Source organism: Genypterus blacodes, unplaced genomic scaffold (assembly GCF_046128005.1).
Source record: "Genypterus blacodes isolate CSIRO-AG114 ecotype Tasmania unplaced genomic scaffold, CSIRO-AGI_Gbla_v1 ptg000232l_1, whole genome shotgun sequence".
Taxonomy (NCBI): domain Eukaryota; kingdom Metazoa; phylum Chordata; class Actinopteri; order Ophidiiformes; family Ophidiidae; genus Genypterus; species Genypterus blacodes.
The window spans coordinates 529,428-547,500 of NW_027467030.1; the positions used below are offsets into that span (position 1 = coordinate 529,428).

General features: G+C 42.5%; 1 protein-coding gene across 1 annotated transcript in view; it reads left to right on the forward strand.

Moving 5' to 3' along the window:
• Nucleotides 1-678: 678 nt before the first annotated feature.
• The window catches only part of m1ap (meiosis 1 associated protein), a 21,701-nt gene continuing 4,306 nt past the window's right edge, over nucleotides 679-18,073 (forward strand). The window contains exons 1-4 of the mRNA XM_076170796.1: nucleotides 679-724; nucleotides 5,613-5,881; nucleotides 6,277-6,459; nucleotides 7,962-8,133. Of these exons, the coding sequence (XP_076026911.1) occupies nucleotides 679-724; nucleotides 5,613-5,881; nucleotides 6,277-6,459; nucleotides 7,962-8,133 (670 nt within the window). The remainder of the gene's footprint in view (nucleotides 725-5,612; nucleotides 5,882-6,276; nucleotides 6,460-7,961; nucleotides 8,134-18,073) is intronic.

Below are 18,073 nucleotides of genomic sequence, written 5' to 3' on the forward strand. Positions count from 1 at the left end.
AGTTTCAATCAATCCTGAAACTGACAAGTAACTAGTGTTAAAAGCCTGGCAGCAGCATTTTGTATCAACTGCAGTCTTTAGCGTTTCACCTGCTGATACTAGAGTTAAGTGCATTGCCATAATCAAGTCTGGAGGAGATAAGAGCATGGATGACCTTTACATAGTCTGCAGGTGAATGACATGATCTTGGTTAGCTGTCTCAGTTGAGCAATCCAGGACCGCATCAAAAGACAACTCAGAGTCAAAGGTCACTGTAAGGTTGTGGGCCTCTCCAATATTAAAGGGTGAGGGATGAGAGGTTGTTTGTGCTATTAGCTGGATCAGACTGGGATTTGTTCAACTGCAACTAACGATGTAACAGCTGCTGATAGAGGGGCAAGATACACAATCCTCATTCAACCAAATGGAGTCCTTTGTCTTTGGTTAACCTTCTAATGACGATGCTCAGTGGGTGGGGCTTAACAGCTGCTGGTGACACAGCCATAAGCCAAGTCAATAATAAAATATAAATGAGATCATGAGACTGTCCTGAGATGACCTGATCACATCATAACGTTACAGACCATGTGGTACAGCTGAGACACGGGCCAGTTTGATCAGTTTGTAGTCACAAGATCATCAGGAGCATCTGATGCTTCTCTCTGTCTCATGCAAGATGAGGTCATAGATAAGATGAACATGCTAAGACACAGCAATCGCAAGCTGAAAGAGAGTCTGTCCATAGGTAAAGCTCACTTTCTGTGTGTATGTAAAAAATCTATTACAAGTAACAGGATGTGGAATCAACACTTCCATCAGCCTCCACCTCTCACCATCCACCATGTCAGCAGAGGGTCCCCAGACTCCCAATAATGAATTAGATTATCAGTAGATGTAATTGGTAATTACATTTAGCAGAATTTGAATGGTATCAGGTTCACAGTGAATAAGAATTAAATAAGAATTAAATAAGAAAGAAAGAAAGAAAGAAAGAAAGAAAGAAAGAAAGAGGGTTCTGACCCATAATGTCTGAGCTTCCACTCTTTGACCTCAGTCCGGCGTCTGCTAATGATGTCATTACTGTGAAGGCCATGAAGCTCTGTAAATCTCGAGGGAACGTGCTGACATTACTGCACCACTTAGTCGCTATCAAGGAATTATATGAATGGGTTCTGATGAACAAACACAGCGTAGTGATAACATGAACGCAGGTTTAGGAAAGAGATGTAGCAGGAGAACATCACAACCAGATGACAGACCAGTGCAGCAGAAAGATGACATTTATGAACACAGGCAAAGCAACAAGCTACACTAATATGTTACCACCCTTACTCAGATGGATTTAAAGACTGTATAAGCTGCACCCATTCTTTTAAAGCTCACCAATCATGGCACCCAGACCAACCTTTCTGAGATCCCTTGCACATTCATTCATTGTACTGTTTCTGCTCCATCCCATGGTATTCTATTCTATTCTATGCTGTTGTATTCTACACACAAACATACTTGGCCAGCAAACATTCCTCTCCTTTTCCCACCCAGATCAGTACTACAAAGTAGTAAAGCTCACCATTGCTAAGCCTAGATACACAAAGCATACACACTCTTCCCACAGCAACAATTCCCATAATACTTGTCATCACACTAAGACCCAAACAGATCCTCCGCACCAATAGGATTGGATTGGTTCTGAAATGGGTCTCATGTGGGAAAAAACACTGTGTGGTTTTGTTGACATTCATACTGCTGAGTCAAAGCAGATTAAAGTGAGATTAACTCTGGTTGAACATTTTTCATTGTGAACACCTCTCCAGAGGTATAGAATCAGGCCACTTCAGCTGCTCTGTAATTTTGTACCTGCTACTGGGTTTTAGATGACGTCAGATTGAATAGTTTTATGTGACAATCACCAGAGCTGGAAGTATCGGTAATTTAAAATTTATGAACTCCAGTGGAGAGGAATTTTTAGTGCGGGATTCCAGTGAAGATAGAAAATTGCGTTTGACAGCAGTTAATCGCATTTCTACTTGGAAGAAAACGCCTTGTCAGGTGGAATTTAGCTGCACTAAATCTGAGTGGAGTCACACTGCATCCTGTGGATCCCTGGGAGATCCTGCATCCTGCATGAGCGATTTACCTGTCCATGTCGCAACCCATGTTTGCTTCAACCAATCCATGACAGAACACTAATGTCTCCATAACACACATAAACAGGGTTAGGGTTTGTTTGTTTTTGGACAGCATTCCTCCACAAAATAACTAGAGCAGTGTAGATGTGTCATTTTTTTTTATTTCATCGCATCAAGTTTTCCTATTAAGGTCTGATTGCTTCTAATAGACAAACATGAAAGTTTAGGGAAAAAGAACTGTAAAAGAGAATGACACTTAGCTATATTCTGAGCGCAGCAAATCCGAGGAGAGTGTTTAACTCTCACAGGCAGGTGAGGTGTAATGGAGGATGAGTGGGAAGAAAAGAGACTACAGATGGTCTGAGGTAGATGACAGATGTGCCGGAATGTTTACGGTTTGAGGAAGGCGGAAGGAATGAAAATTGTGAGTCCAGACAGTAAACCTAAATCATCAGGACACACACACGCACACACACAGTCTTCACTTTTACTGGACAGAATTCCATCTGGCAGAACAGACTCTCTCTCTTTCTCTCTCTCGAACACACACACGCCATGTCTTATCTCCTGTGAGCAGACGTACACATTTCACATTTCCACTCATTAATCGCATTAATATCATACAGCCAGTTAAAATTATGTATTGCACTATATGTATGTGAGAATGCGTGTGTTCATACGACACACACACACACACACACACACACACACACACACACACACACACCTACCTACATGCCGACCAACACAGCTGGTTTCAGAGGGCAACAAACAAGTAACTCTATTTTCTTTCAGGCAAATACACAGTTTTGGTTCTACACATATTATAAGTGAGCTCGTTATGGTTTTTCTCTCCTTGAATGTCAAGATAAGTGTTTTTCTGCCACATTTATTTCCCAGAACCCCATAACAATTATATTATTCATTATTTATTTTAACAGTGAATTGTATTTTTGGGGAAATTCAGACTTTGGAACACAAATTAAGATTATTTTACGTGATATACTAACACTGGCAAGTCTTTCGGAAGCTAAATGCAAGTTAATCCAAAGTAATGACAGTTTGTAATGAGAAGTAGAAACTGTTTCGAAATTGTGTGCAATGATTCATCTAACCGATTTATATCCTTTGATTGTGCTCGTCAAGGCTCTCATGATGAATCACTTCAGTGTCCCGCCATCGACGTCCCACAGCCCGCTGATAATGTTAGCCAGCTACACAAGAAATAACCACAAAGTTACTTAACTAGTTAGCCCGTCGATGTTTGTTGCTGTGTTTGTTATTTAATCTGCCCAGAGACACTTCCTATATATTTGTTATCAACTGTGTCCATATATTCCACCAGCAAAGGAGTCGGAAATTGGAAAAAGGTAATATTGTGAATGAATTTAGCTTGTCAATATAGCTAGCTATGTTGACATTTCTAATAAAAACGAATTTCTTGTGTTTCTACGAAAATATCATACCTCACATGTGTTATACTTATTTAGCTAATAGTATATATTTATTTGATACAATTAACTATTATACCTCAGTGTTTACCTTTAATGACAAGGACCTGTGCGCTCACCTACTCACCTACTGTACGTAGTTTACGTTACGTACTGTGTGTATACGTAGTTGGTGGTGCAGGCAGGGGACTGTTGATTCCTCCGTTTCCGCACTTTCGTATTGACAATGACTCATCTGTAAGAATAATGATAATGCGTGACTTACATGGCGCAACACAAAGCAAACAAACCACTGACATGTTTTGAAAAATGTGCAAAATTACACTAGTTGTACTGCTTTGGTAATTATGTTTCTAAAATGCGTTTATTCAAGTATAGTTATTCAATGGAACACTAAGGTTTAAGATCTAGCTACGGCAAATTGAAGCTTTATTATTTGCACAGGCAGTGATCTGGTTTGTAAGAAGAAGAGAATTTGGCTTCAAGGCAGAACTGTAACAGAAAGAGAAGAGAAGAGAAGGAGCGCTGATCAAACACATGTTCTCAAAGTAACCTTGTACTGACTGTTCTTACTGGTGAATCAGCTCATCTTTGTAAAGGTCAGAGCAGAACAGACATTCATTTCAGATTTAACATCTTAGATAATAAACACTTCTCAGACCTCAGATTCTCTTGTATAGTTCAATCAATCAGTAGAGCTTTGCTCAGACAACAATTCAAGCCTTTGGATGAATGGCGTTGTCATATCTGCTTCTATTTCCTGTCTTTAATCATGTCACTTATTATCACAGCTTCAGTCCTTGCTTGATTGCAGTTGTCAGCAGGCCGGTGGCACAAATACTGGAGGTTGACATGATGATGACAGGATGATACAATATTGCATCTGGCTCTGAATTCATTGCATAGAATATTATATGTATTGTATAGAAATGTCCAGTTAGTTAACTGTTAAAGCAGCATTGATCGTTCTCGAGGTTCTATCTTTCTATATGTCCATCTCAACAGTGTTTGTCATGATGCAGGTCATGTCAGTCTGAGTAATAACATTATATTTAGCAGCGGCTGTAAATGTATTCATTCTATTAATTGCTGCAAGCGGTGCTAGTAAGTATCTGCAAAACAACACGGCCTCAGGGAAAATGAAGAGAATACCTTTTGTCTTGGTACCTGCTTCCTCACAGGTGTTCTGTGTTCTGTGCCTGTTCTCGCTCACTGAGGTGTGACGAGGTGTGACAGTGAAATGACTCACTAATTGTTGTGACATGTGTCAGTGATGGGGGTCGTTGCTGTTGCCAAATAAGTGCTTTCGCTTTTCTAATGTGATGATTACACGCCACCCACACAAAACACACACAAAGAGGAAATACAGATGTAATGACAGGGTGTGTGATGACATGAATGACTCTGTGGACTGCATCCCTCGGCACCTGTGGCCTGTTCTGCATGACTGACTGACTGCTGCCTCCCACCTGTCTTTCTGACAGCGTTTGCATCTGAGGCAATGTAGATTTGATTTCCTTCTTTTAAAACCCTTGATTGAGAACAAAATTCAGGTTTGTTTTTATCATTTATATATAGTGTACATATATACAGTATATAACATATACTACTAACAGCAGTGATAAGATGTTGTAACATACTAATCTAATCTAATAATATTTATATAACTGAGTTTGATATGTTGATGAAATTACTATTACAGATTTCCTTTTTTGTTCATCTCTCCTATTTAGTCCTGTTCTATTGAGACTACTCACATTATGGCCTGATTGTCATTACAGGGCACAGATTATTGGTTTTTGCACCGCATTGTTATTTTTGGTTTTCCTCCCCATGGTCTCCTAGATTTGTTGGTTTACTGGGTTTGTGACGCTCATCTACAAACCTAGAACTGTCAAACTGGCAAGGCTTCTACAAACATAAACACATCTGAGAACCATGCCAATAAATACAGATGGAACCTTAAGTGGCATCATTGAGGTGAAATATTCATGTTACCTTTCTCTCACTCACTTTATTGATAATTGTGGTATTTTGTGCTCATTGTTTTCAGACTTCACTTCCATGGACCACAGGAAGAAGCCAATTGGCTCCCCCCAGTGTGGGAGTTTGGTTTACTGGTCCTCCTCGTTTCTGTGGCAACCAGCCAGGATCCTAATTGTGGAGGCTCTGCCACCTTGGTGGTCTGAAACTGGTACAGTGCTGTGTGATGCTTTGGATAACTTCCTGTCCCTGGCCTGTAGTCTGGATGGACCCTGTAGGATTCCACTTCTCAGTCTGTATGTCATCAGCAAGCAGCAGGAATGTCTACTGCCATTTGTGGTAAGAGAGAAAATAGATGGATACAGGCAGACATGTACACATACAGTATGTGGTGTGTGCTGGTAATAGATTGAAACAACCTCACACTGGGTGTCCTGGTGGTTTGGACGTCTCTGGTTTGGTTTTGGGGACTCTTGTTCCGTTCCCCTCTGTCTGTCTCCTCTTGTTTCCTGTCTGTTCTGTCAGCCCTTAGTTTGAATATAGACAAATGCCCAAAATAAGTTAGTTGCAGTTTAAAAACTGCAACTGAAAAGTTTCAGTTAAGTTTATAATGGGTAATGTCTTTGTAAGAGTCATGAAAATGGGACTGTATGAAGTTTATCTCTTTTCCATTCCCTCACTCATTATTTCTCCCCCCCTACCTTTCTTTTTGTACTCTCCTTCTGTCCTTTCAGCAGGTTCGTGGTAACCTGGCCAGGCTGCGTTCTTGTGTTGATGAGCTGAGGTCTATTCCAGGTGAAGGCTGCATCAAACAACCAGCCAGAGCAGCAGAACTGCTGCGCCGGGCAGTGCTTGACAGCGTACAGCAGTTTAAACAGTATACCAGACACCAGCCTAGCAACAACACATCCGTGGAGGTAAGCCAGCAAAAGCTATAGAAGAGAAGCAACAGTTTTCACACCAGAGCAATAACCAAATACTGGAACACAAACGTGTACAGACGCATACAGATGGACCGTTTGAATGCATTTACAAACACATGCAGCTCAGGTTGGCTGTGGGCTGTAAAGGAGTCCGCCTGCATGTTAGCTCAGCACTAGCCTGACAGTTTACTCCAAAAGAAATCAAATATACCATCTTTTCAAAGGCTGATTTACTGCCTTTGAATGCAGCAATGAAACGGCCTTTGAAAGTTTAGTAAGCCAGCCAACTTGTGCCCACCATGGCAATCAAACGTGAAAGGGGACATTTTGGTTGCAAAGGCCCCACTCTGCCTGTGGGAACACACACACACACACACACACACACACACACACACACACACACACACACACACACACATACAATCCTCCTGCAGCAACAGCGACCAGAAACGGAACATTGATCAGTTCATGGTGTATCCTAAATTCATTGAAATGCATTTAGTGTACAAAACATTATAAAAGCTCTCCTAGTGTTCATTTGCTTAGCTTTCAAAATTCAAAATTAATTAGCGTGTCTTCAGGGTTAGGCTAGGGTAGGGCAATGATTAAACTGGATTAAATGGTGAAATCAATAAACAATGAAAGCTTACAGAGCATTAAATCTTAATGTACATCCAGGCAAGTTTGGAGCTAATCGTCCTTAGCAACAACATGAATGCAATATGTTAGTTGTTAATACTTGGAGGTTGAGGGAAATAGGAACTTTAGCTGAATTTCTTCAAAGTTTTTCACATGTTAAATTTCGATAGTGTGCAGAGTGAGGAGTCAGCGTCATCCGTGTTGAATTTGAACAAAAGGTGGTGGTAATGTAAGGCTCTGGGTTGTTGATGGTGCTTTCTCAAATTCATCCAGCTTTATTAGAAAGCTCTGGGCTGATGATTACACTAAGAGCTGCTGTTTCCTACGTCAGCAGATATGAATAGTGCTATTAGGGGACAGAGAGACATGAAGCAGACACACGGTGCTGTGTGTGTGCGTGTGTGTGTGTGTGTGTGTGTGCGCCTGCCTTGTGTGGAGCACTTACTACAAGATTTGTGTCTGGCTGTGACTGCAGATTCTACTTTTGGCCAAATAGCAGGAAATGGAGTCCAGCACCCATAATCTCTTTGGAATGATCACTTACTGTCACAGTTAATGTGATAGAGCCGGATGGTCAGCATCAGTCCAACATGACTTCATCTGTTTGCCTCCATCAGAGCGTCAATGGCGTCAAAATCTAATCACCGCTATTCATCCTCAGATTGAGCAGCAGTGTTTTGATCTTTGTCAGGAATGTTTCAAAATCATGTAAAAGTGCCTTTCAAGTTTATTCACCGAGTCATCACTCATGGAAGACAATGTGAGCCCTTTAAAACAAACATTTGTGATATTATGACTACTGTAATTGCCGAAACATTTCCAATTCCATTTCCCATTTCCTCTGTCTCTATTCCCAGGTTACTGTAATGAGCGGTCAGCCAGGCCGGACCATCATGCGCCTGTTAGAGGTGGGGCTCAAAGACTCTGACCTGCTATCACTGAGGCGGCTCCTGGTGGTACAGATCGGTACTGCAGCAGACGGGGGACATGACACTCCTTCACCTGAGCAAACAACCAATGAGGCTGCTGGTAGGAGCTGCAGATAGTTAGAAACATCATCATATACACACATGCAGGGATGGAAAGCATACACACACGTGCTTTTTGATGTTGTAGTTGCTTGTAACCTAACAAGGAGCATGCAGTCAACAAACACACTGCTCTTTACTGAACAGTCTTCACTTTCACTCCCTTTCCTCATACTATTCCCCTGGGTTGTGTGAATCAACAAGTTTAGTTTTGCGGCCACGTCCCATTTGCTGCACTGTGATTTTGTCCTGTTTGCTAATTATATGCACTTGACAGTCAAGACTCATACCACAATTTATAGAACATGGCTATAACCCAAACAATCTGCACAGAGAGTCTGATTTCATAATGATACATCATACATGCTGATTAGAAGCTGCGTGATCGTAAATAAGTGCAGATGAAGAGGGGGAATAAGAGATGAAGCTGAGATGAAGCGTGAGCGAGAGAAAGCAGAGGTAGAGTGAGGTTAGGGAGAGAGAAAAAGAGAAAAAAGGGAGAGTGCTTGTACATCTACAGTATGTGTTATCCTTAAAGTCTGGTGTCAGCTGCACTTCAGATGGAAGATATTCATGCCATTTCTTAATTCCTGTGTCTCTCCTTTGTCAACAAAACAAAAAAGCCATTATGTCAACAAATGCTTGGAATGGCAGCTTGGTTTTGTGGTCACATACTGAGGCCTGTAGCCTGTAGCTGCTGTGATCCCGCCGGGACTACAGAGTGTTATTGGTTCCTTTGGCGATGGTGTTTTTGACACTGTTTATGTCACTGACTGCTCTTTACCCAGTGGTCTCTTTTCTTAGACATGCCTGGTTTCAGAACTCTGCTGCTTTAGGTTCCAGTTCCACTACCAAAGCCATGTTTCACCTTCATTTGTAGCCCTTCAGTGGTTGCAGCTGATATTTTAGCAGCGTGTGTGTGTGCTTGGATCAGTCAGTCCACAGAGCGCAGTATGTTGTGGGAAGTGGGTGTGGTGTCCATTTTCCTTCCTGTGCCAAAGTGAAACTTGGGAGGGCAAACATAAGTGTTTATCTTCATCTTGTTTACTTGTCATTGTCACTCACACACTTGTCAGGGGGTCATAATCAAGTGTGTGTGTGTGTGTGTGTGTGTGTGTGTGTGTGTGTGTGTGTATTAAATCCAACACACAAGAGAGTTGTGCAGTGTGTTTGCTCCAACATGCAGCACAACTGAGCTGTTCTGCAGAGCTTCACAGTTGTCTGTGTGTGTCCGTGTGTCCGTGTGCGCGTGTGTGCGTGTGTGTGCATGTATCTATCTGATGACCGACGCCCTGATAAGCATCCTGTTTTTATTGAAACAGTTTATGGGAAAATTTGAAAAGCAGAGTGACCCTTGAACCCCAGACGGTTTTTGTAACTGAACAGAGAGAGAGAGAGGGAGAGGGGGAGAGAGAGAGAGAGAGAGAGAGAGAGAGAGAGAGAGAGAGAGAGAGCGAGAGAGAGAGAGAGAGAGAGAGAGAGAGAGAGAGAGAGAGAGAGAGAGAGAGAGCGAGAGAGCGAGAGAGAGAGAGAGAGAGAGCGAGAGAGCGAGAGAGGCCCATAGGGATGATTATAACAGCAGCGGTCTTCGTTTCCACATTGTCCCACACTTGATGCAGCAGGAAAGCTTGGAAGGAAGCTCATTCATTTCCATTATTTAGAGTAATTAGACAATAAAATTGCATTGCTTTCCAAAGGTGGAAGATCGTGCTTAATGTCTGTGAAGGTTCTCCAGGTCCTGCTATCTAATTATTCAGATTCCATCCCAGATCAAATTATAAACCATTAGTCCAAATCTTGTTTCACTTGGTGTCATTTCTTAAAGATGCACCGTGCTGTGTGTTACAGCTTGATGTGGGGCTAACACATGACTGTACACACACACATGTACACACACATATTCCCCCATGGATACACCCCAGCGTGCACCGTGCGTTTACTCTCCTGTCAGACTGAAGGTTTGCATTCAAGCACAGGGACGTTGTGCTGCATCATGTAGTTGAACAGTCACGGTCAGCATTCAAGGACACCTACTGTGGCAGATAACACGCACAAATGTAAACACACTCTCACACACACACATACAGTGTGTACCATCTGGGAGCAGGGACACTGATAGATTTTCCCTATCTGTCTGTCCCCCATGAACACTTCTTCTCTTTGTGTCCTTCATGTCTCCATCGCTCTGGGAAAAAGTGCTCCGCTCATTTATTCACATTTATTTCTATGCTGCTGTTGTTTTGCCAGATTATTGAAAGTCGGGTCGCCACAGAAGTCTTATTCCTCTGATGGAAAGGTCTTAGTCACCTGTTGATGTATTAAGGTATAGGATATCATTCTGTTTCTTCACTGTTTGTCTCACATAAACAGATGTACGGATATTTCTATACATCAACATCCAAAGAAACATAAACGACATGAGATCTGGAGTGTTGTGATCCGGCTATAGACACTGTTTTCTCCTGCAGTGTGACATCCAACAGCACTTTCATTTCAAGTGCACTCAGCACTGTAAATAGAAGCTGAAATGGAGACGCTGGTGGTTAAACCCAGCTGAGCTTCATCCCCCACTTAAACGCTCTTCCAGCATGAATAGCATGTAGATCAGCAGCCATAACACACAGCAACACACATTTTCAAAAAGCAGCACTGGAGGATGTAAGAACTGGCTCTCCCATATGTTGGATGGGATTTTAACTCCAATCTGTGACAATGAAAGCAAATCTGTGTATTTCTGTGTGTGTGTGTGTGTGTGTGTGTGTGTGTGTGTGTGTGTGTGTGTGTGTGGGACAAACCTGATGTATGATTTAGATTTCCCCATTTTCAGGGGTTTTCCATAATAAGGTAAGGGTATTATGAAAATCCATTTGAGGAACGCCTCTCAATCTTTCCTTAAATCCCTTTAGGTGCTCGCCAGAATTATTTTCATCACCGTCACATTTACATTCAAATACTTTCCCATCCTTTCATTCCCATCTTTTCAAAGAGACCAAACTCTCTTTTTATCCAAATCTATTTCCTGCTTAATCTCGTTTTTGATTGGCAGTCCTCATCCCATTCATGCACCATCCCTGAGAAATATTTTTCATTTTCTAAAGATAGCTTGGAGGAGGTTGTGTAATATCCAATTATTGATCCATCATCCATCCATCCACCCGTCCCTCTGTCCCTCCGTCTCACACCAATAACCTCCTTTATTGCTTTCCACTTTAGCTCTAAGCTTTCAGGTAAACATATTTTCTCTAACACACACACACACACACACACACACTCACAACTGTTTGCGTTGCATTCATTATGAGAACATTCCAAATACTCAAATTCACGCTCGAGAAGTCCGATTTGATTCAGCACAGGAAGAAGAACAACCAACCCTAAAATTAATCTGATGTGTAACTGCTCAGCTAGTTGCCTCTACACATAAGATTACACATTGGGAAATAAACCAAAATGAAGTTCATCCAAGGCCAGGAAGAATGTATTTGCTTGATTTGTAACATTACATCACTGTTAAGCTTGTATGACCTTTGAATCTCATTACTGAGAGGAAAGAAAGGATATCTTTACTGACTAGCATAATGTTAACATGAGGGCTGTCAGCAGGAACAACATGATAATGGACTGATATCTTAGACAAACTGTTCTTTCAAATGACACGACTTTACTCTACTTTAACAATCCCTGGATCCTAATAGAAAAGGATTAAAGCCCATTATAGTGTCCTCTCCTCGTAATCCTCTCCCTCTTTCTCCCCTTTCCATCCCGCTGTCACTCTCTTTCTCTTTTCTCATAACATGTCTCCAGTATTCTCTCACTTTTCTCCTCCACATTGTTTCTTTCTTTGTCCGTCCGTCTAATTCCTGTGCAAGATAAGGAGCTTTTACAAGCAATAGATCACAGTGGTTGAGATTTAGCCTGAGAGAGGACTCTTGTGTGTGTGTGTGTGTGTGTGTGTGTGTGTGTGTGTGTGTGGTCCCTTCAGTGTCATTTTGGCCAGATAATCACATCACTTTTTTAAATCGTACTCTGCTTCACTGAATCTGTCTAACTGCATCACAGTGGAACCAAAAGATGAGGACATTTTCTTATATCACTCTCTGCTCTCTACAGCAACTCTCTCTCTCTCTCTCTCTCTCTCTCTCTCACATGTTTCTTGAAGTGGCTCGGCCTGCTCAGATTCAAATTAGGCACCGTTTAAAAAGTCTTTTTCATCTTAGTTTCCAATTTGTATGTGGGTCAGACCTGAAAGTCAGGCTGCAGCTTAAATTGAAGTGAGATTCAGATTTGAGACCAGAGTTTGACGTCAGTGCCCAGCGAGACGAGGTTAGATGATGTAAGCGTTATGAAAACAACACGTCTGATTGTTTATAAGGAGGGAAAACAACAGATTTGAACTCAGAGATACACTCACTAAACGATAACAATGCCATTTAACCTGTTTAAATGTTGTTTTTGATTCAGAATACAGCATATCTGTGTTATCTGTGATCAGTCTTTAAAAGCTCACTCCTGTTTAAACTCAGTCCCTTTCTGTTTTCCTTCATTTTTGTGTAAATGACCTTGTATGGAAACAACTTTACTCTTTCCACTAAAGTTTCCCCTCTCACAGAGTGTTCCAACCACACACCTGCAGCCATTCAACCTCCAACCGCTGTCTGTTCCCTCTCTCTCTCACACACACACACACACACACATCTGTCCTTCACACCGTTCATTTTCCATGGCAGTCAGCTCGTTTCAATTAGTTTGTGGTGTGTAAAGTGCTAAGGGGTCCTCATGAGCAAACCCCACCCAGACCTGATATACAGAAACACACACGGCCCTGCATGTGCGTGTGTGTGTGTGTGTGTGTGTACCAACCAGAGATACTGAAAAATGTTCACACAGGCAGGAAACACACTGCACTTCAATCCCTGTCAGTGTAGAGATTGTGGGCAGTGAGCAGAATTTGTGTGTATTTTAATGAAGATACATGAAATTCAGGGTGCGTGCTTTGCCACACAAACACAGACGGTGCCAAGGTCAGACCATTCACACCTCTGCGTGACGTTAGCAGAGCAGCAGGTGGCCGTACAGACGGGGACTGGCATCACTCTTCACACCGGGACATGGAGCCTATTAGTCCCTCACTGAGAGCTGGCTGCTGATTCTCACAACACACACACACACACACACCGCCACACGTACACAACATTTCTCTCTATCTGCCTCCTCCAAACATCTGCTTTGCCTTTCTGCCCGTCAATCTAGCCACATCCTGTCTATTTCATCCAATTTTCAGGTTTTAATTCCACTTCGCTGTCTCTCTTTCATCTTCTTGTTCCATCTCAAATCATTTTCCTTTCTTTCCACTCTATCACCCTTAACTCCAAGAAAACAAACGACTACATTCCTCATCTCTGTCTCCCTGCCTGTCCTCCTTATCTGCATCTGAGCACACACAGACAGATGGAATGTCTTTCTCATCTTGGCCCTCGAGTCACTTAAGGAAATGAAGACCATTCTCCCTCTCTCCTCTTTTGGGCAATTTGTTTCTCGCTATCTCCTCTTCAATCTCGCCGTTCGGCTCTCGTCTCTTCCCTTTTAGGTCTCTGCCTCCTATCACCGTTTCATATCTCTTCTTTCCTCTGTCTACTTCCACTCTCATTTTCTTCAAATCTTCCCTCTCCTCCCTCTCCTGTGTCCCTTCACTTCATTCCCATTGTCCTTATGAATACCTCTTCAAATGGACAGATAATGTGTATGAAAGTAGAAGAAATGTTGAAGTTTTCACGTTTGCGCTGAATTAGCATTTCTCTTGTCTCTTGCGTAACCTTCCCTGAACACTGTCTGGAGTCTTCTTCTCATCCTTTGACTTTCAGGCTCTTTAAAGTGCTTTAAAGAAGACATCCAGCTGCCAACTCATCTGTCTTTGTCCTCCTTCATAGAATTCATCCGTTTCTAGATTCTGCTTAAAAACAGGTAGCTGATCTCTGGTCTAGACCCCTCGTCTGCTTTTCACTGAATCCCTCTACAAGCTTTATGTCCTTTCTTTAGCCAGTTCAGTCATTTCCCTCCATTATCCTATGTAGTTGTCCTTTCTTCTCACAGATGACACACAGAAACGCAGTGTTCTTGATGCCATTTGTCCTCTTGTCCTTTTAATTTCTCTATCTGCTCAAATTGTCTCTATGACCGCGAGGCTTGAACAGCAGTGACTGGACGGCATAATTAGCTTCTGGTGTGCGTGTGCCTGAGACCAGATGATCAATGACCTATTTGTCACAGTCTCACACTACATCAATGCACTATTCATCATTAATGTCCATGCCAAGCACACTGACAGACAAGGACACAGTGTGTTGCTCAAGTGAAATATGGAATCGTCAGAGGGAAATTCCTCAGAAAGGGTTTCATCATCACTTCCCTCTGATCCATCAGGGCCTTCAGCTTTTTTGAATACTTTGGTATCCAGCTCCTCCTCTATTTCCTCCAATCTGAGCATTTCCAGCATGTAAACAAAGAAATCAATCAATACTTTCGTTAGCTTCCAGCATGATATGTTTGGTTTTAGCTCAGACCTTTGCTTCCTCCTCTGGTGGTGCATTAGTTAGCACTTACCTCCACGCACATGCTAAGGTTACAATAGATCATGTTGGTTGGTGCACTCTTCCTCCTAATGCACCGAAGAGCAGGAACCACTAATGGGCATGGACCCTTTTGGGGGAGAGGGGGAGTTGGGTGGAGCAGGTAGTCCAAATGTTAAGGCAAAGAAATAAGGCACGGATGAGTCGAGAGAAGATCAAACAACAAACCGCAAACCAAAAGTTATTATCCTCAACTGGGACGTAAAAATAGATTCCTCTCCGATTGGAAAGCTACGGGACATTACTCTTCCATTGATCCCTAGTCATAAAAGTCACATCTGAGCTAATAGTGTTTTGGTGTTGGAAAGTAAAGATGGTCTTATAGATGAGGTCCTGAGGAGAGGCAGTGGTTGTCCTTAATCTCGCAAAAGTTTGATTCCAAACACCAATTTCAAGCCACAGCTGTGCAGGAGATTGATCAGCCTTTCAGCGCCACTATGGGGTAAACAAGACACTGCATTTTCCTTTAAGTGAGCGTCAGCATCATTAATCATCCAGAGTCCTAAACAGGTCTCAGGAAAAGTCTGACAGATGCTAATGTGAAAGTAATCAGGCTTCCATTAGCAGCTACCAGCCTGGTGTTCAGTCTGCGTTTCCAGTAACATGTCGGAAACTGGAATTGAGTGTAAGGGAGTAATCATCTGTAATTCATGTTCTAAATGTCTTGACTGTGGCGCTGTGCTGAGTCATGGCGATGTTGTGCAGCTGAGTGGCTCGAGATTAGAGAAGGCAAATGACTGAAGCGCTTTCTTTCATCAGTTAAAGCTCGTGACATAAGCGGACAAGCTTCTCCTTTCATTCGTTTCTTAGAAGAATCTATAAATATGTACATGTGATGATACAGCAGTGAGGTTTGAGCCCCTGATCTTAACTGAAGGACTGTACTTCCTCCTGGCTGATCCTGGTCTGACCCAGTCATCAGCGTTTATGTCAGGTTTACCACACACACACTCAGACACACACACTCCTAATGAGATTTGACCACAATCCTGCACCTTGCATCAGCATTTATGTCACAGTTTATCTTTCCACTTTTACGTGGAGACACACACACACACACACACACACACACACACACACACACACACACACACACACACACACACAGGGGACATGCTGATGAGATTGTGCACCTCATTAGACTTGCAGATCAGCGGGATGGGTCGTGTAATTTTGTCCATTAATTGAATTGTTAGGTCATCTCACAGAGAGTGAGATTGAAGAGTGTGTAAACACACACTCCATGGAGCCAGCTGAATGTATTTGAGGAAGAGAGGAGGAGACGTCTGTAGGAGGATTTGTAAGTGTAAACATACTCCTCATGAACTCAGATTAGGCTGCTTGTCTCACACACACACACACACACACACACATACACACACACGCAGCATCACACTGTTTTAGCTTTGAGCACACACATTGGGATTAGTTCTGTGAAAAGCAGAGTAGGGGTTAACTGTTCTCACTTCCCCAGGTAGTAATTCATCCAACTGAGAGGAGCAATCTTTCACTCCACCTCACAAGCCCACACACACTCGCACACAAACAACAAACTCTCTCTTTTTCCCAATTACAAGAAAACAAGCATTTCTAATTCACTGTCCCATCATCCATCACCCAACACATCCCTCCATTCCTAATGCTAATATCCCTCTGCCCTCTCCCTCTTCCTCCTCATCTTGTTCTCTGTAATGCTTCCTTTCTTTTCCTCCCTTTCTGTATACACGCATCTCTCTCTCTCTCCCTCTCTCTCTCTCTCTCTCGCTCACGTGTTCTCTGCATTACTACTCCCCAGACAGACATTATCGGTGCAAATGGCCATCGATTTTCTTCAACTGCCTTTCTCCCATTTCTCTCCAGCTCAGTCATTTCAGTCGTGCCCCTCTTTACTCCTGTTCCGATAAAGTCTAGAAGGCATCCTCCTCCTCTCCTCCTCCCCATCGTCTTCGCTTCGCCGTCTTTGTAACAAGCTCTCTCGCTCCCTGTCCATTTTCCTCTTTTTCCCCTGACCTCAGCTTTACTTTTCTCCCCTCCTAATGGTGAAGGGTTAATGGGGATCGATCGCAGCCTCTCCCTCATCTCCCCTGTTCCTTTTTTCCTTCTGTTCCATCCATTCACATAATTCCTCTGTAATCTCTTGTTTTCCCACAGGGAGCAAAACGAGCCCTGAGATGAAATAGTATAAAAATAGTATCAGTGAATAAAATCTAACATCTTAACTCGATCCCCTTTTTCATCTGCAAAGGGAAAAACTCGGTCTGTCCTGTTCTGGTGTCAGCAGAGGGGATAGAACTCGTAAATACAACCGGAAAGGCCGATTGGAACGATGACACTTAAGGCTGAGCAGCCTCGGTGTCCGACATGGACCACACACACATGTAGCAGATGATAAAGGGGATTCACCATCATTAATAAGAAAGATAGATCTGGCTGCTTGGAATCGCTCAGAAAAGTGGAATTCTTGTGTGGAATTCTTGGATGAAGGATTTATTTCTGGAAACTTTGGGCCAGAACTGAAAATAGCTCTGACAAATGAAATGACATACTTTATTCTGGGATTAAAAAGTTAAATCTAAATCTAAATTCCTTGTTTGAGCATTTTTAAATAATACAGTACGCCTCCCTCTATTCTTACCGCACCTGCTCCTCTCTCCTTCTCTCTTCTGTTGCTCTCTCACTTGATTTGTCCCCTCGCTCAGTCGTTCAATGCCTCCTCATCCTCTTCTCTTCTCCCTTTAGACCTATTAGTTATTTTACTGATGGGTCATTAACTATTTAACACTAGACAGAGGGGAAGAGAGAGAGGAGCGGAATGTGGTTTGTGTGTGGTGTCTGCAGTAATAGATGGACGTACGGGGAATAGAAGAACACAGGAAGCAGGGGAGAGAGAGAGAGAGAGAGAGCAAAGGAGGGTGGGCCAGGTTCGTTTGGCATCTTAGGGAGAAGTGAAACTTGGTGTATTATAAGTAGAGAAGTCTAGCTCCCCAGAAATATTGAGTCAGTGATTTACAATAACCCCCTTGAGATAAATCAGAAATCCCCCTGCCTGTCACAGCTTGATGTTCATTCTAGAGCCAATCTCCTTTAAATAAAAGAAGAAGTGGGTCTGCATCCATCCTAAAAAAACCCATCATGAAAACACTGCCAAGCCTTTTTATCTTGACACCAAATATAGTTCAGAGGCTCCGAAAGATTAACAAGGTTTTTGGTTCCACATGACTAGAAGACCAAAGTGAGTGTAGAATGGGTTATATAATGAATTGTTGCTTCCATCTAGTGGTCAAAGAGAGAACTTATTTTAGAAGGTAAAGGGCC